A 21,693-nucleotide genomic window follows, 5' to 3' on the forward strand; every position below is an offset into this window, starting at 1 on the left:
ACTCTAAGACCCCAAGGTTCCTCTCCTCAGAGGCATCTCCAGATCATTTGGGATGGGCTGGGCATCATATAGGACAACCAGAAACCTGGCTGGCCAGGGGCTTCCTGGGGTGAGTAAAGCACTCTTACTAGGATGGCTGCTGGGGAAAGATTCTTGGGCAGCCCTACTGGGGAGGGGGGCGATGCTGGAAACTTCTGGCTCTGGGAGTCCCTTTAAGAGCTTGGCAGGCAGTACTGCCCCTGTGTCCTGTCCCCAGCCAAGGCTGAGGCCTGGCCGGATGTGACACGTCTCTTCTGTGACCTCAGGCAGGTCATCTGGATTCTCTGTATCCTGATTTCTCCCCACCAGCCTACAGTACTCCTTTGGGCATTTTCCATTTTGCGAGCTCACTCTGCAGAAGACCATCCAGTGGGGGTGGCAGTGGGGCGGGGCAGCTGGGATTGCATGTTCCCCCACCTTTACCTGAGTGGAAGTCCTAGAAAGTGCTCCAGGTTTCTTAGTTTCCTTGAGAAGCCAGAGGATCCTAGAAATAAAGAAGCTCAGTGTTTGTTCTTTTTCCAGTAGTCATGTCTAGCTCTTTGCGACTCCACGGAGTGTAGCCCACCAGGTTCCTCTGTCTATGGAATTTTCTAGGCAACAATACTGGAGTGGGTTTCCATTCCCTTCTCCAGGGGATCCTCCTGACCCAGAGATCGACCCAGCTCTCCCACACTACAGACAGATTTCTTTACCATCTGAGCCACCAGGGAAGCCCCCAAACTATAATTATTAACTTATTTTGGGCTGCACTGGGTCTTTGCTGTTCCCCGGGCTTTTCTCTGGTTTTGGTGAGCAGGGGCTACTCTCTGTTCTTTTCATTGTGATGGCTTCTCTGGTTGTGGAGCACAGGCTCTAGGTGCACGGGCTCGCAGCACGCAGGCTCAGTAGTTGTGTCTCATGGGCTTTAAGTTGCTCCGTGGCACGTGGAATCTTCCTGGACGAGGAATCAAACCCATGACTCCTGAAATGGCAGGTGGATTCTGATCCACTGTACCACCAGGGAAGTCCCCAAGCTACAATTTTTGAAGAAAGTTTCCTGCTTTGGACAGTGGCTTATGGGTACCATGACTGTGCACTGTCTAGGAGCAGCAGAGATTCTGATACACGTAGCAGAGGGCTCCCTGAGGCCAGCACCCTTCCCTCCGGCCCGCTATGTCCAGTTCTGGGAAGCAGGCAGGATCCCCTCTCCTTTTCCTTCCAGAGGCTGCGAGTGACTGCCTGGGAGGTGGGGCAGGGCTGCCACCAGGCACACGTTAAATAATTACTATGTTTCCCAGAAGGGGCAGGTTGCTTTTCACAAGCAGGAGAAGGATTTTGTGGAAGTGCATTGGGAGAAGTTACTGGGCTTCCTGGCCATGTAGTGAGGAGACAAGCCTTTTAACATATGACATTTACTGCAGCAAGCCTCTTGTGGTGGTTCTCAAACTTTGGTGTGTATCCGAATTTCCCTGAGGGCTTGTTAAAATTCACCTTGTCCCCTCCCCAGAGTGTCTGATTCAGTAAGGGAATTTGCATTTCTAACAAATTTCTGATGCTGCTGATGCTGCTGGAAACCAATAGATTGAGACCCTGGCATTCTGGGCAGGGAGACGGCTGGAAGGAGAGAGCCTTTGTCCATCTTAGGAAGTTTCTACAACTTGGGAGAGGCGCCTGGAGAATTGGTGCCCCTTCAGCCCAATTTGGAGAGAGGTGTGGTTGGTTCTGATCTTTGTGCCATGTTAGAAGTCCCACTGTTGCCCTGTGGTCTCTTTAGACCTAAAGACACTCTTTAAACCTGCTGGGCTGTTGACAACTGAGCAGGCAGAGGTGTGGTTTTCTTACAGTCAGTTAGAGGGAGGGTGGGACCCCAGGCAGCCCTCTGAGCTTCTGCTGAGCCCGCATCCTCTGTGGGCTCCTGTCCTGGTCCCTAGTGCCGCTGTGTCAGTCCATCATCAGTGCTTGAACCCACGTTCTCCACGCCACCTGCCTCCTGCATTGTCCTCAGTGTTCACCTCTTACCCTGCAGATGGGGGTGCCTAGGTCGCCTCCGGTCCTCCAGGGCCTTTAGGGAAGTTGGTGGGTGAGTCTCTGGTGGGCCACCTGAGCTTGAGATGGCCTGGGTGCTTGTGGCCCAACATTTAAACCCCCAGGTGGAGGTCTTCTTTGTAAAGCCTTTTGGGAAAGTGCCTCCAGATAGCAAGAGCAGCAACAAGCCCTGAGATGGCCCTGACAGCTGTGATATCCAGAGGATGGTGGGATGGGCAGAAACTGAACTCCCTTCTCCAGCTGCCGTTTCAAGGGGATGATGGTAGTTTCCTGCCACTGAAAAATTCCCATCCATTTTATAAGGTCCCTATCCAGAGGAGAAAGGCATAATTCCTAGGAAGGAAGGCCTATTAATGACTAAACCAACCAGGGGTGTAGTCTCCGAAATCCAGGGCAAGGCTCATTAACACAGTCACAGTGCCATGAAGGTGGGTGAACTTGACTCTGGAATCCAGACAAAGCCTGGATGCCCTTGTGTCCCTCTGAGTGCGTCGAAATACACCTGGTGCAGGAACCTGGGCATGCACTCACACCTTTAGAGAGCTCTCTTACCTCTTTGAAGGGTCTCAGAGCTATTTTGGGTTTCCTTTCCCCCGGCAGCCAAAGCATGGGTTTAAGGTCAGTGGAGATTGCACAGTTGCATGTGCATCTAAGTCGCTTCAGCTGTTTCCAGCTCTTTGTGACCCTATAGACTGTAGCCTGCCAGGCCCCTCTGTCCATGGGATTCTCCAGGCAAGAATACAGGAGTGGGTTGCCATGCCCTCCTCCAAGTGATCTTCCCGATGCAGGGATGGAACCTGCGTCTCTTGCGTCTCCTGTATTGGCACGCAGGTTCTTTAGCACTAGCGCCACCTGGGAAGCCCCCACAGTTGCACATGTGAGCCCAAATCACAGGACAGTGGGTTCCTGACATTGTGGCACTTTACTCTGAGGTTAAAAGGTCCTGGGCAGGCACAGGTCACATGCCTTGGGTGTTTTTATTTCACCTGTGGGGCCACTGCTGTGATGCTACCATTCTGGTGACAGCACTGATAAGTATCCACAGCCTGGTTAGGCGATGCTGACCAGTCTCCTCTCCACAGAAAGCCAGCAGAGGCCATGCACACAAAGCAGGAGGGTGGGCAAGAACTGAGGCTGTTGGCATCTAGAGCCTGCCTGCCTTCGTTTCCCCTTGCCTCCCTTTCTTCCTTTTTCCATGGAGCTTTCAAACTCAGAAACCTGAAAATGGAAGAAATGAGCCACAAGTGGAAATAGACTCAGTTGCTGCCATCTGACTGTGGTTCTTCGGCCCCACCCTCTGTTCCCCAGCAGAGCTGCGTTCATCCTTTCAGTCTCTTTCCAGATGGCACCTCCTCCATGCAGCCTTCCCAGAAGGAAGGCTGCGAACTCTTCCTGCTCTGCCCACCCAGAGCATTGCTTACTAGAGCAGACCCTCTCTGCTGCAGTCAGTTATTTGCAGGCCTAACTTTTTCCTCTGTATCCACGTGGTGCTCAGCATGCCTCTGAAACAGGAAATCTGAGTTCAGTGGACACATGCCTGCTGTCTGTGGGCAGCATGGGTGGAGTGTGTGAGGCTGGAGGCAGGCTCTGGCTCTGGGCTTTTGGCACGTTTGATGGTCCCAGGCTAAAGGAAGGAAACCACTTGCTGGCCTGGTTTGTCAGCCTAGGGTTAGGTGGCATGGGGTGGTGTGGGTCGTGGAGGGTGGGAGAATCCACATGTTTGGACTAGAAGTTTTAGTTTTCCTTTTCATTTCATTCCTTTTCATTTTCAATGGAAAAAAGCCCTTTGCAGCTTATATTTTCCAGATTGGATGGCAGCATGGCCCATGTGGTATAAGGGTGTTGAATAATGCTTGTGTTTATGTTCCCATTGGTTACCATGGAAAAAATCAGAATAGATGGTTTCCATGGAGATTATCTTAAAATTAGTTTCTTTGAAGTTCTGGACACTGCTGCAGGGTTCACTGAATGCTGTTGGTGCAGTTGGGGCTTTCTCTGTGGCAGTGCCAAAGGCTATCCTGGATGTTTGTAGATTTAGCCAAATTTGCCTTCTGTGCTTCAAAGTGTCAGGACACCAGAGTGGGAGTGATCTTGTACCTCAGCTTCCTCCTGGGGTCCCATTTGCTTGGCTTCGGCTCCACAACTCATTCCTGTCACTTGGAAGCTTTTTTTTTTTTAACCTCCAGGAAAAAAAAAAAAAAAAAAAACCTTTTGGGAAATTATTAAGCTAGCACAAAAAGTAGAATATAATATAATGAACCCCCCATGTACCTGTTACCTCACTCCAGCGTTTTGCCAACCTTATTTTTTGTCTCCTCCCACAGTTTTTAAAAGAATTGAAATATTTTTGTTTAATCCAGCTATTTTACCCTAAATAAAGGCTTCTTTTTGGTTAAATAACTGAAGCTCTCTTACCACATCCAACAAAATGAATAATTCCTTAATATTAGGTGCCTAGTGTATATTCTCATTTTTCTTCATTGCATCAAGAACGTTGTTTTGTCCTGTTTGTTCAAAGAAGGATGTAGGAGTCTTTGAGAAACCCCAAGTCTCCCCTCCCAGCGTGGTCCTGGGACGTGGAGAAGCTCAGTGCTCCTAGCTCAAAGCTGCAGGTGGGCCAGGCCAGGCTGGCCTCGAGGCTCCACTCCACTGTCCTCACAGAGAGTTGTGTGCTCTGAGCTCCGAAGCCCTTGTCCACCCCTACAGATGCATCAGCGCAGGTGGGCCCGCCACCGCCAGCTGTCCTAGGGCAGGCGTCCACTGGGGTGCGCTGTCCCCCTTCGCAGCCTGCAGGGGGAGGGAGGTGGGAGAGGTGCTGTAACCTTGATTCACAACAGCTGTGTGCAATTTCATTTTCCAGGAGAGGGGGGCTGTGAAACCCCAGGTTGGGAGGAGGCCGCCTCCCTCGGCTCCTCCCTAGGCAGCACCCAGGTGAAGGCTTTGGCTCATTGGAGGCCCACAGCCTCTGCTGGGCAGTCTGGGCCAGTCCTGGCTATCTGTCTCACAGGCTTTGCTCACGTCCTGAGAAGCTGCACAAAATATGAATTACCGAATGGTGGGAGTGGTGCCTGGGGATGATCGGTGTCTCTAACTCTCTCTCCATTGAACCAAGTGCAAGGAGAGTTTAAAATAGCCAGCCTTTGTTCCTGAGGTTTTAAACATTCATCTCCAGTAGTTACAATGAGCTGTCTTCAAGTGGATCTATAAATAAACTGCTACTGTTCCTCTTTGTCACCGAGAGCTTCGGCGTCTTCCAGAGACGTCGGCTCTGCTGCTCATCTTCATTAGATGCCTCTCATCTGCCGGGCAGCTGCAGCCATCAGCAAGCTGGGCTGACACACACAGTGCGTAATGACAGCCACACGTTCATTTTTAAAAAGCCACAGTCCCCCTTGACTGACTGCACAGGGAAAGATGTAGCTTTGCATTGGAGAAATCTGGCAGTGGGGTCAGCATCACCATTGATCGAGGTCAGTGTCACTCATACAGAAGACCTGTCCACATGAGCCCTGTGATGTAATACACGTGACTTTTGTGGTGCTCTTGTCAAAAATGCATACCCTCACTCCAGCTGAGGGAAACTGAGGGATGTTTGACAATGTAACTGACCAGTAATCTTTCTAAACTGTCGCTGTCATGAAAAAAAAGGGAAAGCTGAGGAACTGGACAGATTGCAGGAGACTGAGGAGGAAAAACTAAATGTGGTGCGAGATCCTGGATAGGATTCCGGAACACCAGGATTCAAGGATGTTAATAGGTAAACTGGTGAAGCCTGAGTGGAGCCCTTCCTTGGTTTGGATAATGGAATTGTCCCCGTGTTCATTTCCTGGTGTGACCATTGTACTAATGATTATATAAGATGTTAACACTGGGGGAGGGATATATGGAAATTTTCTGTACTATTTTTTGCAACTTTTCTCTAAGTCTAAAATTAGATCAGAGCAGTTTAAAAAACAAAAACTGCCCTTGATGCTTGAACTTTATCGGAAGCCTTGATTTCCCGCCCAGGGTGTCTTCGGTTCAGGTGTTTGTGGTGTGGAGAGCAGGTTTTTCAGTCTCACGGTAGGAGGTAGCAACCCTAGGGACTCAGCACCCAGCCTGAGGTGCACTGAGCAAAAAACTGGCCCTACAGGAAGCAGGTCGTGTTCAGAGAACACTCCTGCAAAGGTGTCGGTCACCCCCTGGGCACCGCACAGGGGCGTAGTCTGCTTCTCGATGTTGGTTCTCAGAATGCTCCAGAGGTGCGCCTGCTCCAGGAACTCCGGGCAGACTGGCAGCAGATCCTCCACTCAGTGTCCTCCTGACACTTCCCTGGGCTGCGTGGAGGATCCACTGCCTGCCCCGCCCTCTTCCTTCTCATTTGTGTCCCTGACCCTGGGCTCTGCCTTGCTGCCTACCAGTGTGGGATTCTGGCTGTACCAGGTGTGATGACCTGGGGGTTTCCGGTCCTAAAGGCCTCCTCCACCCTTGGAACCAGAAGAGGGCCAGGATCTCCCCTGCGCACAGGAATGTTCTCCCTTCATGATGGTCTGCTTGCTTCCTGGCTGCTGCCACCAGTTTGCAATCACTTAGCCTCTCTCTCCCTGTTTCATCCTCGCTCTCTTCTCCCCACAGCTTCTCTCATGGGTCATTTCAGTAGGACAGTACTACTTTTTGCTCCTGGAGGCGTATCTGGACATTGGAATGCCTTTCCATTTCCTGTGTATAACCAAGGCCCTCCTTTCATACCTTTGAAACATTTGGCTTCATAAACCAGCCCTCTTGTGTAGGGGGAGATTCTTGGAAACCCTCGGACAGCACGGCTGGGGAGTCAGCAGGAGATGTCTGGCTTTGAGCCCAGGAATGGCTGACATAGCTGGGGGTGGGGGCCTCAGTTTTGCTTGGGGTCTGACTGAGAAGAAGAGGGTTCCTTGGTTGTACATTTAACATGGACATGGGCCTCCCACATGCCAGGGAGGCCCATGACCCATGCAGGTGTGATAGGAGGACTGAGCAGCATGGTCTTTGCCTCAGAGGGTGCCTCAGGAGGGGACTGTGAGGTGTGAAAGTGGGCCAAGCTGCCTGCTGTCCTGCCATTTGGACAGCACCGGTTCTGAGTGAGGAGGTGTGGGTCAGGCATGTGGATCCCTCGTCCTCCATGTTAGACCAATCCTGCGACCTCTTCACAGGTCACAGATTCTTAGTTCAGAGGACTCCTTGTCTGCTTCCCATTGGTGGGAGCCTGGGGTCACAAGGTGGCTCTTACACTGAATTGGGATCTGTCATTTTGAAGAGTCTGATTAGGTTCAGAAGATGTCGTCCAGCCCCTTGTCGCTGGACCTCTTGGCTCAGTGCACAGAAGACCCAGGGCCTCACCCTCTTGGGAGTCTGGTGTGGAGAACTCACAGTGGCACCCTGCATGCTCGTACTCAACACAGAAGCCAACAGCGGCAACCAAACCCAGTGCTTGTAACTTGGGCTGGCTTGAAAGAACATTGGCAAGAATGCAGAACAATTAGATGATTTTAAGAAGCCAGAATTCCTCTTGGGTTCAGGACTATGTTTAGAACCAGAAGTTTCCTTTCTTGTTGGACTCCGGGCCGGAACCCTAAATTATAGGGCAGACAAGACGGTAGTAGATCTAGTCCACAAATATGTGTGGGGAGCACAGTACCAGCTTTCTTTTGAGCTTTGACTTGAGAAAACAGCTGAGCCTATTTCCACTGGAGAAGCTGGAGCTGAGGGGAGCCCGAGTGAGCTCGGCTCTGTCCCCTTCTCCCCTTGCAAAGTCCAGGTTTAGCAGACAGGGAGACAGGCAGACTGGATGACTGTTAGCTTTCCGTGAGGCCAAGTGTCAAAGCCAAAGGCCTGAGGTGAAAACCAAGAAATGTCTGTGTGTGTGAGTCTGTACCCTTGCTTAACAGACTATGTGATGAGCAGTTGGATGAGAGATTAGGTTGAAGAGATTTAACCATGGTGTGTGTGTCTGTCCATTTCTTCCAGCTTTGAACTCAGGGTCTGTACTAGGAGGGTAGCAGTGAGCCCACCCAGGTCACTCCCATCTCCCCTCTCTAGTCAGACCCAAGCCTTGGGCAGTAGTTTCTGGATACTTTGGTCTATTACAGAGTTTCTGTTTCTGGAGCAACTTGGGCAGAGGACAAGGTCCAGTGTTAGAGATTAGAAGAAAAGGAGAAATTTCAGTCTTGAGCAAGTGTTAATAATTAACCACCTCACCCAACCAGAGGGGGGCATTCTGTCAAGTCAGCTTGTGACATCTTTGTGGTAAAACCCCAGCCACTCCTGGCTTCCAGCCAGCTGTATGCAGACCTCGCTTGCTCGTGACTCGCAAGCTGTGTATGGACCCCTGAGTGGCTGAGGCCAAAGTTCATAGACTGGGTGGCTGCTGCTTAGGAAACCCTGCCTGGGACATCTGCTAACAACCAAGAAGTCACTGAAATGTGACTCTTACCCTCTGCATTTGGAAACCATCACCCCCAGACCAGTGGTGGCCCTCACAGACCTCACCTGTGGTCTTCAGCCTTAGGTTTCACCCACTGCTAATGTCCCCTGGCCAGGCAGTGATTTTCACCTTGAGAGCAGAGTGCAGCGATGGGTAGTGTCACGTGTAGAGTCATGTGATGGGCTGGTTGGGGTCCTAAGGACATTTCAGTTGTAACTGCATCTTTTTAGGTCAGCCTTATTAATATACAAATAGTAACATTCACCATTTTTAAAAGTGAACCCTTCTGTGAGTTTCAGTAGTTATGTAATCACTACCATGATCACGTTATAGAATATTTCCATCATCTCCCAAATTTCCTTGTGCTTCTTTGTCGTCAATCCTGTCCATCCACCTCCAGCCCCAGGCAACTGCTAATCTGCTTTCTCCATTTTTCAGAATTTGATATAAATGAAATCATACAGATATATACTCCTTTTACTCTGGTTTCTTTCGAGCTGATTATTTTGACAGTCACCCATATTGTTACATTTATCAATAGTCATTTCTTCTTCTTCTTTTTTTTTTTTTTGTATTTATTTATTTGGCTGCACTGGGACTTAGTTATGGCAAATAGGATCTAGTTCCCTGACCAGGGATTGAACCTGGGCCCCCTGCATTGGGGGCACAGAGTCTTAACCATTGGACCACCAGGGAAGTCTCTTCCTTGCCTTTTTGAGTGTATCATAATTTTTTATTGAATGCCAGTCAACATGTTGAGGATGGCAGAGGCTGAGGTAAATAGTCTTACCAGGAGTTAAGCTTAGTTTAGCATTACCTTGCACTTAGGGTGAGGTCTGGGTGTTGGAGGATTTTTCTCAATGTTCCTGCTCCACCCCCAGCTTTCAGTCTAGCCTGGGGGCCTGCCCCTCAGAGAGTATCTGTGTCCATGGTCTTGTCCCACCCCTGGCAGTAAGCTGTTACTGCTTGTTACCTGTTGCTCGCTAGCTTTGTTGGAGGGATTCTCTGTGTCCTGGGCCAGTTTCAGGCTTAGGCTCTGTGTCCCTGGGTCTCAGGAGTAGGGCATTCTCAGCAGTGCTGCCCCTCCCTCAGCCTTTGAAGACCTCAGTGATCTCTCAGGATGGTTTCCTGCCTTTCCCACAGGAATAAAGGGTTTTCTCTCTTTTTGCTCTTCGCATAGCTTAAGAGTTGTGTTCCACAGATGACAAGGATCTTGGTGGGGCTTCGTGCCTTTTCTGTGACTACTCCCCTCCTCCAGGCCTATACCCTCAAGGATGGTCTTCTTCTATCCCTGCATCCCACCCTCCCCACCCCATCTTTCTAATGAATGCCCAGTGGAGGTCTGTGGAGAAGACCATTCAGTTCAATTAGTCAGTTCAGTCACTCAGTCTTGTCTGATTCTTTGCGACCTCATGGACTGCAGCACGCCAGGCTTCCCTGTCCATCACCAACTCCCGGAGCTTGTTCAGACTCATGTCCATCAAGTCAGTAATGCTGTCCAACCATCTCATCCTCTGTCATCCTGTTCTCTTACCTTCAGTCTTTCCCAGCATCAGGGTCTTTTCCAATGAGTCAGCTCTTTGCATCAGGTGGCCAAAGTATTGGAGTTTCAGCTTCAGCATCAGTCCTTCCAATGAATATTCAGGACTGATTTCCTTTAGGATGGACTGGTTGGATTTCTTGCAGTCCAAGGGACTCTCCAGTCTTCTCCAACACCACAGTTCAAAAGCGTCAGTTCTCTGGCGCTCAGCTTTCTTTATAGTCCAACTCACATCCATACATGACTACTGGAAAAACCATAGCTTTGACCAGACAGACCTTTATTGGCAAAGTAATATCTTTGCTTTTTAATATACTCTCTAGGTTGGTCATAGCTTTTCTTCCAAGGAGAAAGTATCTTTCAATTTCATGGCTGCAGTCACCATCTGCAGTGATTTTGGAGCCCCAGAAAATTAAGTCTCTCACTGTTTCCATTGTTTCCCCATCTATTTGCCACAAATTGATGGGACCAGATGCTATGATCTTAGTTTTCTGAATGTTGAGTTTAAAGCCAGCTTTTTCAGTCTCCTCTTTGACTTTCATCAGGAGGCTCTTTAGTTCATCTTCACTTTTTGTCATCTGTATATCTGAGGTTATCGATATTTCTTCCGGCAATCTTGATTCCAGCTTGTGCTTCATCCAGCCCGGCATTTCACATGATGTACTCTGCATATAAGTTAAGTAAACAGGGTGACAATATATGGCCTTGATATACTCCTTTCCCATTTTGGAAGGCCCTCTGAGCAGGTGCAAACCGCCCTTGCTCCTGTGGGCTCTTCCCTCCACCCTGGCCTCACTCACCTTGTTAACATGGTGACTTAACATGCTGTTAACTCATGCGGCTGTTAACATGCTCTTCTCGCCACTTGTACGGCACTCCGTGTCCCGCTTTCCCAGGCTTTGCCGGAGTGACTGATACTCACTTCCTGTTTTCCTTGGAAGAGTCTGCCTCTACTTACATTCCAGGCTAGTTGTTTGCTCTGTGATCGGATTTAAGATAAGTTAACTGTCAGTTGTGAAAGTTGGACTATAAAGAAAGCTGAGAGCCAAAGAATTGATGCTTTTGAACTGTGGTGTTGGAGAAGACTCTTGAGAGTCCCTTGGACTGCAAGAAGATCCAAGGAGATCAGTCCTGAATATTCATTGGAAGGACTGATGCTGAAGCTGAAACTCCAATACTTTGGCCACCGGATGCAAAGAACTGACTCATTGGAAAAGACCCTGACGCTGGGAAAGATTGAAGGCAGGATGAGAAGGGGATGATAGAGGATGAGATGGTTGGATGGCATCACCGGCTTGAAGGAGATGAGTTTGAGCAAGCTTTGGGAGTTGGTGATGGACAGGGAGACCTGGCCTGCTGCGACCATGGGGTCGCAAAGAGTCAGACACCACTGAGTGACTGAACTGAACTGTCAGTCATGTCCAACTCTTTGCAACCCCATGAATTTAGCCCACCAGGCTCTTCTGTCCGTGGAATTGTGCAGGTAAGAATACTGGAGTGGGTTGCCATTCCCTTCTCCAGGGATAAGTTAAGATCCTTTTAGATTGTTTGTCTTTTTCTTGTTAGGATGGGATTATCTTGGGCGGGAGCTCATTATCCTTGTCTGCTTCTTGATAATGATGAAAAAGTGAGACCAGAGTAGTCAATGCAGAGAACAGTCAAGAAGTTACCCCTGATGGCTTGACTTCTTGTCCAGGACGGACCTGCAAGCCCTGCACTTACTTTGTTTTATAATGAAGATATATGGGTTGGTTACCCGTGTATTTGAGTGGCTGAGAGCAACCACAGATATTATGCAGTTCCTACTGTGTGTAGGGCTGAGCTCCTGGTAGCATATGACAGGCTGGCAGCAACAGAAACTGAGGCAAGCAGGTTAGCTTACTGTGAGAGCCCAGGATCCTGCACCAGGGTGGGGACACCCACAGGTCCCAAGTGAGATTTCCACAAAGTTAGATTGATTCATATATTTGAGGATGAGATGGTTAAATAGCATCATTGATTCCATGGACATGAGTTTGTGCAAACTCTGGGAAATAGTGGAGTACAGGGAAGTCTGGCGTGCTGCAGTCCATGGGGTCGCAAAGAGTCGGACACGACTTAGCCACTGAACAACAGCAGAATTCTGAGTTTCACCTTTTTTTTCTTGTAATGTTAAGATGTTTTTGTTTGGTAAGAGTGAAAGTTGTTGACTTGGTGCAGCTCCCTACATTTGTATGTGTAGGACTAAGCCTGTTACAATTTTTGCTTGTGATAGACCTAGCTGAGGACCACCGGGCAGGGCCCCTAATACCCTTTGATGTTGAACAGACAACCCCTTACACACTATTCTTGATGTCCCGTCACTGTCATTACCCACAGCCTGTCACGTGCGCCTCTTCCTACTCTTGCCCATCATCTTCTTATCTCTGCTTTATCACTTACTTGCCAACCTCTTGGGGAATGCCACATCTGCAAAGTGCTCGAGTGCAGGTGAGCAGCTATGTGGGGCGGAACTGCTGGCCCTTTGCCTTGCGGGGAGGTGTCATTCCACAGGAATGTCATCGTGGTGGGCTTGGCTCTTTGAGGTGTCGTCGAGTGTGTGTGGAGGGCCTGGCGGCTCTGTGTTCAGCTCTGCCATGCAAGCATTCCAAGGCAGGTAGGGCTGGGGAATGACGCAAAAAATATTAGAGCCGGGAGCTGGGAGCCTCCATGAGGATGGAAGAGAGGCACTGGGTGTGTGGAAGCAAATCCACAGGCGATGTCCCCTGTCAGAGGCTGCTTCCTGTCAGGAACTGCCTGTACTTTGAGTTCAGATCCCAGCTGTCATTTCCTGTATTAGAATAAGTTATTTAACCTCCCTGATTTGCTTCCCCATCTGAAAATTAAGGCCAGTGATGCCTGCTGTGAAGGGTCATTGTAGGGATTAAATTAAGTGACATCTAAAATGCTGGCTCGTGGGTGACAAGTACACCGCAGCAGTGTCCGTCTTTATGTGCCAGACGGCAGTGTGTTAAGCGCCATGATGTCTGTAGTCCTGGTGAAAGTAAAAGCAAGAGCAAATGGCGTGGCTGGAGGAATAGCCCAGGGCAGGCAGAACCCTGGACTTGTGAGCAAGGCTGGAGGCTGGGTACCTTCTGACAGTTACTTCCTGTCTGAGCTCAGGTTCCTGCAGCCTCTCTCCCCTAGGCCGCTGTCCTGTTTGGGGCACGTAGCTACTGTCCTCAGTCTTCCTTTGGAGTGGCTTGGTTTGGGCTCAGAAGGAGGGTTCCTGTTGCTGAAATCAGTGGCACTCATCCCCACCCCTGCCTCCAGAGGCTTGGCTTGGCACTGTCCGTCTCTGAGCCATTTTGCAGAAACACTCAGAATTTCCATCCCGTCCTTCCCAGGCAGCAGGTAGCGCCCGACTGGTCACTCCTTGAGGACGCTGGTTGTCAGGACAGAGGGCTGCTAGGTTCCCATCCTTTCCTGAAGGAGCCAGGGGGACTCAGTGACAGGAAGAAGAGCATGTGTGTCTGGAAGGGGGTTCTTTGGAAGTTGTGGGCATAGGCTCCTCCCTGTGGATGATTCGTAGATAAGCGTTCCTCACAGTCCAGCCCTTGGAAGTGCAGGCCCAGTTTTCACCCCCATTTTACAGATGAGGAAGTGGAGGCCCTAAGAGGGACTAAAACTCTTGCCTAGGGCCACCTAGCCTGTCAGGGGTAGAGCTCAGATGTTGGCCAGGGGCTGTCTGAGTCCCTGCTCTTCCCTGCTGCACTCTGCTCTGTCTCCCAACAGAACTGCCTGGGTCTGGGGGCCGCTGTGGTGAAGGTCAGTCAAGGCTTATGAAGCATTTCCCTTTGGGATGGATGGGCTTTGAGAGCTGAAAGCCCCCAGGCCCCATGGGCCAAGGTCTTAACAATGGCCACAGCAGATAGCAGGCGTGTGGATGTGGCACTGCCCCTGTTTTCAGTTATGCTCCTCGGGTTTGTGTCTCACATTCAAATTCTCTTTAAGCACCGGGGCCTCCATTTTTCCAAGTTCAAATTGACATGCACTTGAGAGTGTTAACTAGGAGATTAGAACACTTTCCTAATAAAGGGAAATATGCAGGTAGGGGCCATGTGCTGAGTTGCCCTTCTTTGCTGGTTGGTACTTGTCTTCTGGGCGGATTGTTTTCAAGGATGCTGAAGCCTGCCCAGGGGAGCATGCCCAGGGCAGAGCCACTGGATTTGTCTCGGAGATGGGCCAACTCAGATGAGATGCCAGCTGGCTGCTGATCCTAGGTGAGCTGCAGTCATAGCTGGTATTCTGCAGTGGCCGTGGCTTTGAAGAATGGGGTAGTGCTGGCTGGAGTGCCCTGGGCTCTGTTGTGTTTGGGGAGTTGACAGGCTTTGAGCCCAATGATGTGTCCTGGGTTTAGAGGGGAGAGGAGTGATGAGTGCAGGCAGGAGACAGAGAGAGAGACACGGACACGTGGGTGGGTGGTGGCCGGTCTGGCTTTGATTCTTCCCGCTCATGTGTCTTGTCTCTGGAGATGCAGTGGCTGGAGGAGCAGGGTAAGGGTAGGGCATGTCCAGGTGTGCAGGAGCACAGAGGAGCTTCTGGTTGGGCGTGAGGGGTTGCAGGGTTAGTGGAGGATCAGGATGCTTGGAGCAGGGGAAAGGAAGGGTGGATGAGGGGACCCTGGGAGCTGGGCACAGAGGGCAGAGGTGGGAGCAGCGCTGGGGAGGGAGGCAGGTTAGAGCAGGGTCCCCTGTCAAGGGGCTTTTCTCTCAGAGCCTGTGGAGACCCCTGGAGGACTGATAAAAGCCAAAGAAGGACATGTAACATTTTGAGTATCTGTCAGTCAGATTGTGGTTGAAAACACTGAGTCCCAAGGGTGGCTGCATTTATGGGTTGGGTTTGGGGCTGGCCTCAAAACTGACACTGAGGAGTGTCAGCCTCGCTGAGCATGTCCTTCCCACAGGGAACAAGTCCATAGAGGAATTATATCTTCCTGAGGCACCTGCCACTATGTCCTTGGGAACCATGTGGTTCCCGGCATCCTGCTCTGCTGTGCACATGCACGATGCTTCTGGGGTCTGGAAAAGCCTTTGTGTGTAGAGCAGTGCCTGACTTTGGGGAGACACGCATTGGACTAGATTAGTCCATTTAGGAAATCACTTGTCCAGTGGCGGTGGTGGCAGGGGAGGATGGCTTCTGCATTTGGGGACGGAGGATCTTAGACAGGAGCACCAAGTCCTTCAGGTTCCTGGAGTCTTCTCTGAAGCAGCATGGGGCACCTGTCCTGTGGATGCTGACTCCGCCAGCCATTGGACCAGTACTTTCACATAGAATCTGTCTCCCCAAGGGATCTGCGCCAGGGCAGGGCCGGACCCTTCCTTTAGTTCTGGGCCATCCCATCCCTGGGGTGGGGAGTAGGTGTTGGGCTAACTAGGAGGAAGGGTGACTTCAGGGTCCAGCATAGACTTCAGGGGCCCTGGCCTCTGAGAGGCCTCACACTGAAGGTTACAGGTCTTGTGAAGAGCTGGCAGCCCCTGGCCTCTCTTGAGGACCTCCAAGAGCCCAACCTGACGTCCCTCTCAGGGCCCTGCAGCCTGGACTGACAATTATTTTGATTCCGCTCCTTGCCCTCAGTCTCCACTTGGAAAGGAAGGCCCAGAGGTGGAGTCCCACTCTTGATCACCAACATTTGGAACTCGTCTTCTCAAGTTTGCTGGTGGTTTTCCCCTTGATCTTTGAGGGGCTCTTCTTTTCCTCAGTGTTCCCTCAAGACTAAAGGGCTCTCTTTCCTTTCATCGTCTTCAGCCAGAAGTGGATCCCCTCGTCCCGCCAGGCAGGGGCAGAAGTCAGGAGTCGATGCAAAGCCAATCCCAGGAGCCCGTGAGCGTGCCCCAGTCGCTGACCAGCACGCTGGAGCACATCGTGGGCCAGTTGGACGTCCTCACCCAGGTAGACTGTGACATGGACTCCCCGCATCATCTGCACTTGGCCTGGCATTCGGGCCATTTGAAGTTGGCCTGACGGTCCTGGGTTTTTAAAAAACATAATTATAGTGTACTTACTCTTCAGCCCAAATGAATGAAATGGCAGTGCCTGCCCTGGGATCCTGTCTCAGAGCCATTCAATCCCTGGCCAAGCCATTGGACCCCAAAATCACCAACACTGAATCCTGCCAGGGAGTGCCCACCCAGTGTTGGCTTGGGCCACAGCAGAGCTTTGAAAGAAACACTGTCCCTTTATTCGATTCTTCACTGGGTGGGCACTCCGGGGACATGCCAAGAACCGTGCACAGAGACTGAAGGCCCCGAGAGCCCAGCTACACTCTGGGTTTGAGCTGGCACTGCTCCTTATCCTCTGAGCAACCTTGGAGATACCCCTGTGGCTCTCCAAGCCCCGTGTGCTTATCTGTCACCAGCCTGCCGTGTTTTATTTGTTTGCTGCAGCAGGTCTTAGTTGCAGCATGCAGGATCTTTAGTTGTGGCATGTGGGATCTAGTTCCCTGACCAGGAGTTGAACTCAGGTCCCCTGCATTGGGAAGTGCGGAGTATTAGCCATTGCACCACCAGGGAAGTCCCGAGCCTGCCATATTTGTGGTCAGAATTAAAGGCGATGAGTCTGCAAGCAATGTTTGGCCTGTGCCAGCACTGGGTAGCTGCTCAATAAATGTTAGTTGCGGCGCTGACCACCCTCATCCACAAGACCCAAGTGGCCCCACCACCACCAGGTGCATAAATGTACCTGGTTGCTTATGGACAGCAGTCTGTGCAGTGCAGAGATTTCAGTGGAGCAGAATGCCCTGACAAGAGGTGGCAGCCAGCACCGTGGGCATGCCCAGAGGGTCTCTCGTCCTGGAGTAGAGCAGTTCTGCACAGGGAGCAGCAGCATGCCTACAGGCCTGGACCAGGGGTGGAGGTGGGGACCACGAGCACATCCAAGCAGTGAGGGGAGTCCAGCACAGCCAACGTGAGGCATGTAGGTGGTGGTGGCGGCTGGGCGACCGCAGAATTTAAAGGTCCTCATCCTCCTGCCCGCCTTGGCTTTGGGTGTAGACCCCTCTCCTGTGCCAGCTCAGAGGTAGAGGGAGGGCTCAGGAAGGAGGCAGAGTACCCTTGAATCTCTGATGGAGATGGGGGTGAAGTGGCATGGTGTCTCTTCTGTACCGCTGGCTCCAGGCTAAGTTTGAAGAGCTCCTCCACATGGCATCACGTGGTCCATGTGTCACAGCATCCCAGCTAGTATTGCACGCCTTGGACCCACTGCCGGATGGACTTTTGAGGGGAAAGGTCAGGCATCAGTGACTGGGGGGATGGTGAGACTGTGTGCACATCATACTGACATCCCTGAGCGCCCTGAGCCTTAGAAGAGAAGGCCTGTGCTGAGAGGGGGAGAAGCAAAGACTTAGAAAACACCCCCCACCTCAGAGCCGTCAGAAAGCGCCCAGCCTGCCTCGTGTTCTTCACAGCCTCGTCAAGTGAGAGATCAGGGGAGGTGGAATGAATTAGAACTTTATAGGATAAAATTGGAAATCAAGTCTGAGAGGGTGGTTAAAAATAGCCTCATTGCATCCAGAGGAGTATAACACTAAAAACATTTCCTGTCACTGTGTTTTAAAGGCGTACATGGAAGGTTCTGTTATGTGTTAGCAGTCAGGAGTCTGATAGTAACTTCGTAAGAAACTGGCATCCCTGGAAGAAGTGAGCCTCTCTGCCTTGGCCTGCGGCCGGGCTCACACCTTTCAGCCCCTTTGCAAGTCCAGACGGCGCTGCACGCCTGACCAAAGGCCAAGCCCATCAGCCAGTCACCCACTGTGCTGGATGGTGTGCGTTCCTGGAAGCGAGAGTGTGGCTTGGGTTCCAAGGTGAAGTCCCCATCGAGGTCTTAAGAGTGCAACCTGTTTTCTAAATGGTGTGTGTTGGGGGAGTGTCTGCACTAAATCGCATGCTACCTTGGGCTTGGTCGCTGGTTGTTTTCCATACCCACATCCTCTCCTGGAGTTGGGGCTCTCACTGAGGTGTTCAGCCCCAGCCAGAGCTGCCCCATTCAGGTTGGAGGGTCCCTGGTCCCTCCTTTTAGGACCAGCATGGCCTCGGACTGTCCTTTCTGGAGGCTCCCCTCAGGTGTAGAGCTGGATGACTACTGCTGTCCTTGTTCCTGTGTGGATATCTCAGCCAGGCTCTGCGCCTCCTGTGGGTACTGGCCTCAGATGCTGCCCTCTTGGCTGTGCTCCTTACCATCTGATGCATGCCTGTGCTCTGGAGGAGCCGAGGGTATCTCAGCCACCCCAACACTGACTCCTGCTTAGTTCAAAGTCCCCTTTCCCTTACATCACTGCCCCTCCCCTCCCCCTCAAGGAAGTCTACTTCTGAGCAGCCTCTGAGAGGGACACGGGCTTCTGTCCTGCTGAACATCCTTCAGGGAGGAAGCCTGGGGCTGCAGTGGGCAGTGGCTGGGATGTTTAGTGGAGTCCCAGAGTCCCAGGTGACAGCCGGCACCCCACTGTGGAGGTTCATGGTCCTCACCCTGCCTTCCTGCTGGTGCGACCCTCTGAGTTTATCTGCAGACCAAACCTGACCTTCCTGAAAGTTGCGGTTGGACGCTCTTGCTTAGTGCTCTGTGGTCACTGCCCAGTGGCCCAGCCACTGAGGCCACTAGCCAGAAAGCACACCCCCTTGCCCTGGCCCTTCTTTGTGCTGGAGAGACCCGCCTCCCCCCGTCTTTGCCCCTGTAGAGTTGCTGTTTGGGGTTTCACTGCCACTGAGCTCCTCAGGACCTTGATCCCATCTGGCCACCTTACACGTCCCTGTTACCTGTGGGGAGCCATGGTCTACCCTTGGGTATCAGGGCTGCTCTGCTCAGCTCAGTGAGCCACTGCCCATTAGCCTGGGCATACCTGCTCTCCTGGACTTGGGGCCAGCTCCATCGCTCATTACCTTGGTAACTTCAGGCAGGGACGGGGCTTCCCAGAGCCTCAGCCTTCTCGCATGTGAAGTGGGGACAGTCCAGCCTGCTCATGTTCTCTGAGCACAGTGGGGAAGATCCAGGTTACCTGGGTGCTAGACTGGCGCCGACTGTGAAGCAGGACTTGAGGGAGATGTTTTCGGGATCCAAGTGGGAGTGCACCAGTGTGGTCAGGTGACACAGGAGTGGACATGCCACAGGCCTCCGTAACTGCTGGAGTCCCAGGAATGCTTTTGAGCTGCCAGGAGGCTTTAGTGGTCTGACTAGGCATTAGGATGGGAGGGAGATAAAGAGGAGGTCTTTTCCCAGGTCCAGGAGGTGGCAGGAGGGACCGGGGTGCCTGGAGACTATTGAAAATCGGGTGGCTCGGGGTGGGGGAGTTGGCACTAGATGGGAGCGTTGAACCCAGATCCTGGCATCTGGGCCAAGATTGAAGCTCTGCAAAGATGTATATACATCTTTTGACAGCCATCCTTTGAACTGAATCATTGTAATGGTTGTTGAGGAAAATGTATTCCCTAACAATGAGATTTAGGTTTTTCTTTGGGAGACTTCTTGATTTTCAGAACCCCTCATGGGAATTCCCAAGAGCAACTAGGGCTGAGATCATGGATGTGGCTGCTGTGTACCATGTGTTTGCCCTCCCTGCCTCCCAGGAGCCTGTCCTGCCCCCCCAACCCCCATTCTGTCCTGCGGCCACCCTGTCACCGTCCTGCTGGGCCTGCCCCAGTCGTCTCTTCCTGAGATAGATGGCCTGACTGCAGAGGCCTGCATGGGGCCAGAGCAAAGCTCAACCAGGAGTCAGAAGCCCCAGATGCTCTGGCACAGCCTGGCCTCTTTCCATCTGTGTGGACTTGGGGAAGCTGTGGTTTCCTACTCCATGGAGGGGAGACATTAGACCCTGCCCATCTATCTGTCCCGGGGGTGGGCAGCAGGGGTTAGCATCTCAGGTGGGGCCTGAGACTATTACGGCCTTCTTTCTGTGAGTCGCCACTCCCTGCTGCCCCTGGCGGGGCCCCTCCCCTTGTGGCTACTCCAAGAGGAAGGGCTCCAGGTGGACCCCTGCCAGGCCTCCCTGCTTGGTGACAGACATTCAGTGAGTGTCCAGACAGAGGACCTGACCTTTCCCTTTGTGTTCTTGTGGGGCTGCTGCCAAATGATTTCAGGGTCCCTTTCCCAGGTGCTGGGAAACTAACCAGTGAGCAGGGAGAGGCTGTTTTCACAGCCAGTGTCCTCACCTCCCACCCTGGCACCCTTTGCTTCCTTCTGAGGGACAGGGTGGGTGGTGTCTGGAAGCTGTGGGGGCCCTGCATCTTCCTCAGGGGCTAGGGCTGAGGCGCGGCCGTGTGGACAGTACCTGGGAGCAGGGAGGCTGCAGTGAGGGGCCTGGGCCCGGCAGGTGACCAGTGGTTTCGCCTCAGAGACCCACAGCAAAGTTATTTTTGACTCCGGTTTCATGTCTTTCTGCTTTTTAAAAATACCAAGCCATGAAATTCCTGTTCAACTGTGTTTTTTCATGGCAGCCGTGCTCAAGACTGTGATGTCAGACAGTCAGGTTCCCGTGAGTCATGGGGGCCGCTGGGCTCCAGGACTGGAACCCGAGCCGTGGGAAGCAGGCGGGGGCAGGCCACCCAGCCCTGCTGGTTAGAAGGTCCAGGTTGTTGTGACTCTGATGACCTAACTCAACAAGGAGAAGGATTTTGGCCTGTTTGCTTTGGGGAATTGGATACAGTGACACGTTTCTTTGAGCCCCCCTGCCTGCCATGGTCCCTGCAATTTCCTTTCTGATGGGGTGCTCAGGTGAGGTGTCTAGTTCTACCCTGGTGGGAAGGTGTGGGACTCCTGGGCCCACCTGCCGTGGACTGAGCTGCCTGACCACTCTGAGGGGCTCTCAGTCCCTCTTTCCTGGACAGACCAGCTGTTGTTTGTGGAAACAGACTGCAGATTTTAGAGCAGTTTCTCCATTTCTCTGGGGGCGTGTCCTCCCAGGTGTGTCAGATGGAATTTGTTGGGAAGGTGTACAGTGCAAGTGCCCAGTGACCCCTGTTTGTGTGTGCATGTTCCCCCCAACCCCATCCCCCATGGCACAGGCACACACAGGTAGGGCCACGGGGATGGCTGTTGCTGGTTTCCGCAAGAGCAGGCCCTCCCTCAGCTGCATGTCTCCACCTTGCCTCGACTGTGTACAATCCCGAGTGGGTTTACCAGCCTCTTCATGGATATTTAAGGGCTGCCCTTGGGCCACAGTTGAGTTCAGGACAGCGAGGGCTCCTGCCTCTCTGGGTTGGGAGACAAGAGACTTGTTTTTCCTGTTGAGAGGCTGCTTCCTGGGGACAAGGGACTGAAGATACTCTGGTCTATTGGACACTTTGGGTCCCCCTCCGGATGGTTGCAGAGCAGCTGGCCCTGGCCCTTCCCCAGCCCTGTTGCTCGTTCTGGCAGTTTGTCCACAGGCTTCTCTGGCTTTGCAAATGCAGAGGCCTGGGGAGTACCGAGTCAGGGCTGGCACTGCCGTGAGTGGGGCTGGATGGCAGCTCTGTGTTCTATCCCATCTGTGGTTGTGGCAGAAGCACCCCCTCCCCAAAGAAGCTGCAGATGGAATGCTCCCGCCCACCACATGGGCTCGGGAAGGCTGTGGTTACCTCTGGGCCTGGGAGTGTTCACGGTCGTATGAGATTTCTCCTGGGAGGCCCAAAGCAGGCTTGGAGCTGCGGTGGGGTGGGGGTGGGGG

At 52.2% G+C, this 21,693-nt stretch overlaps 1 protein-coding gene and 1 non-coding gene across 10 annotated transcripts in view; one reads left to right on the forward strand and one right to left on the reverse strand.

Annotated features, from left to right (window-relative positions):
• Positions 1 to 21,693, forward strand: part of POC1A (POC1 centriolar protein A) — a 101,148-nt gene that overhangs the window by 66,308 nt on the left and 13,147 nt on the right. For 8 of the 9 annotated variants that reach the window (XM_010851756.1, XM_010851757.1, XM_010851754.1 and 5 more), the window contains one exon: positions 15,810 to 15,953. The exons of the other annotated variant lie outside the window; for it this stretch is intronic. In XM_010851756.1, the coding sequence (XP_010850058.1) occupies positions 15,810 to 15,953 (144 nt within the window). The remainder of the gene's footprint in view (positions 1 to 15,809; positions 15,954 to 21,693) is intronic. 9 annotated transcript variants of the gene reach the window in all.
• On the reverse strand, positions 9,127 to 9,199 carry TRNAG-CCC. Its single transcript has one exon. It is a non-coding gene; the product is annotated as a tRNA-Gly (tRNA).

The sequence above is a fragment of the Bison bison genome, unplaced genomic scaffold (genome assembly GCF_000754665.1).
Source record: "Bison bison bison isolate TAMUID 2011002044 unplaced genomic scaffold, Bison_UMD1.0 scf7180017864304, whole genome shotgun sequence".
Classification (NCBI taxonomy): domain Eukaryota; kingdom Metazoa; phylum Chordata; class Mammalia; order Artiodactyla; family Bovidae; genus Bison; species Bison bison.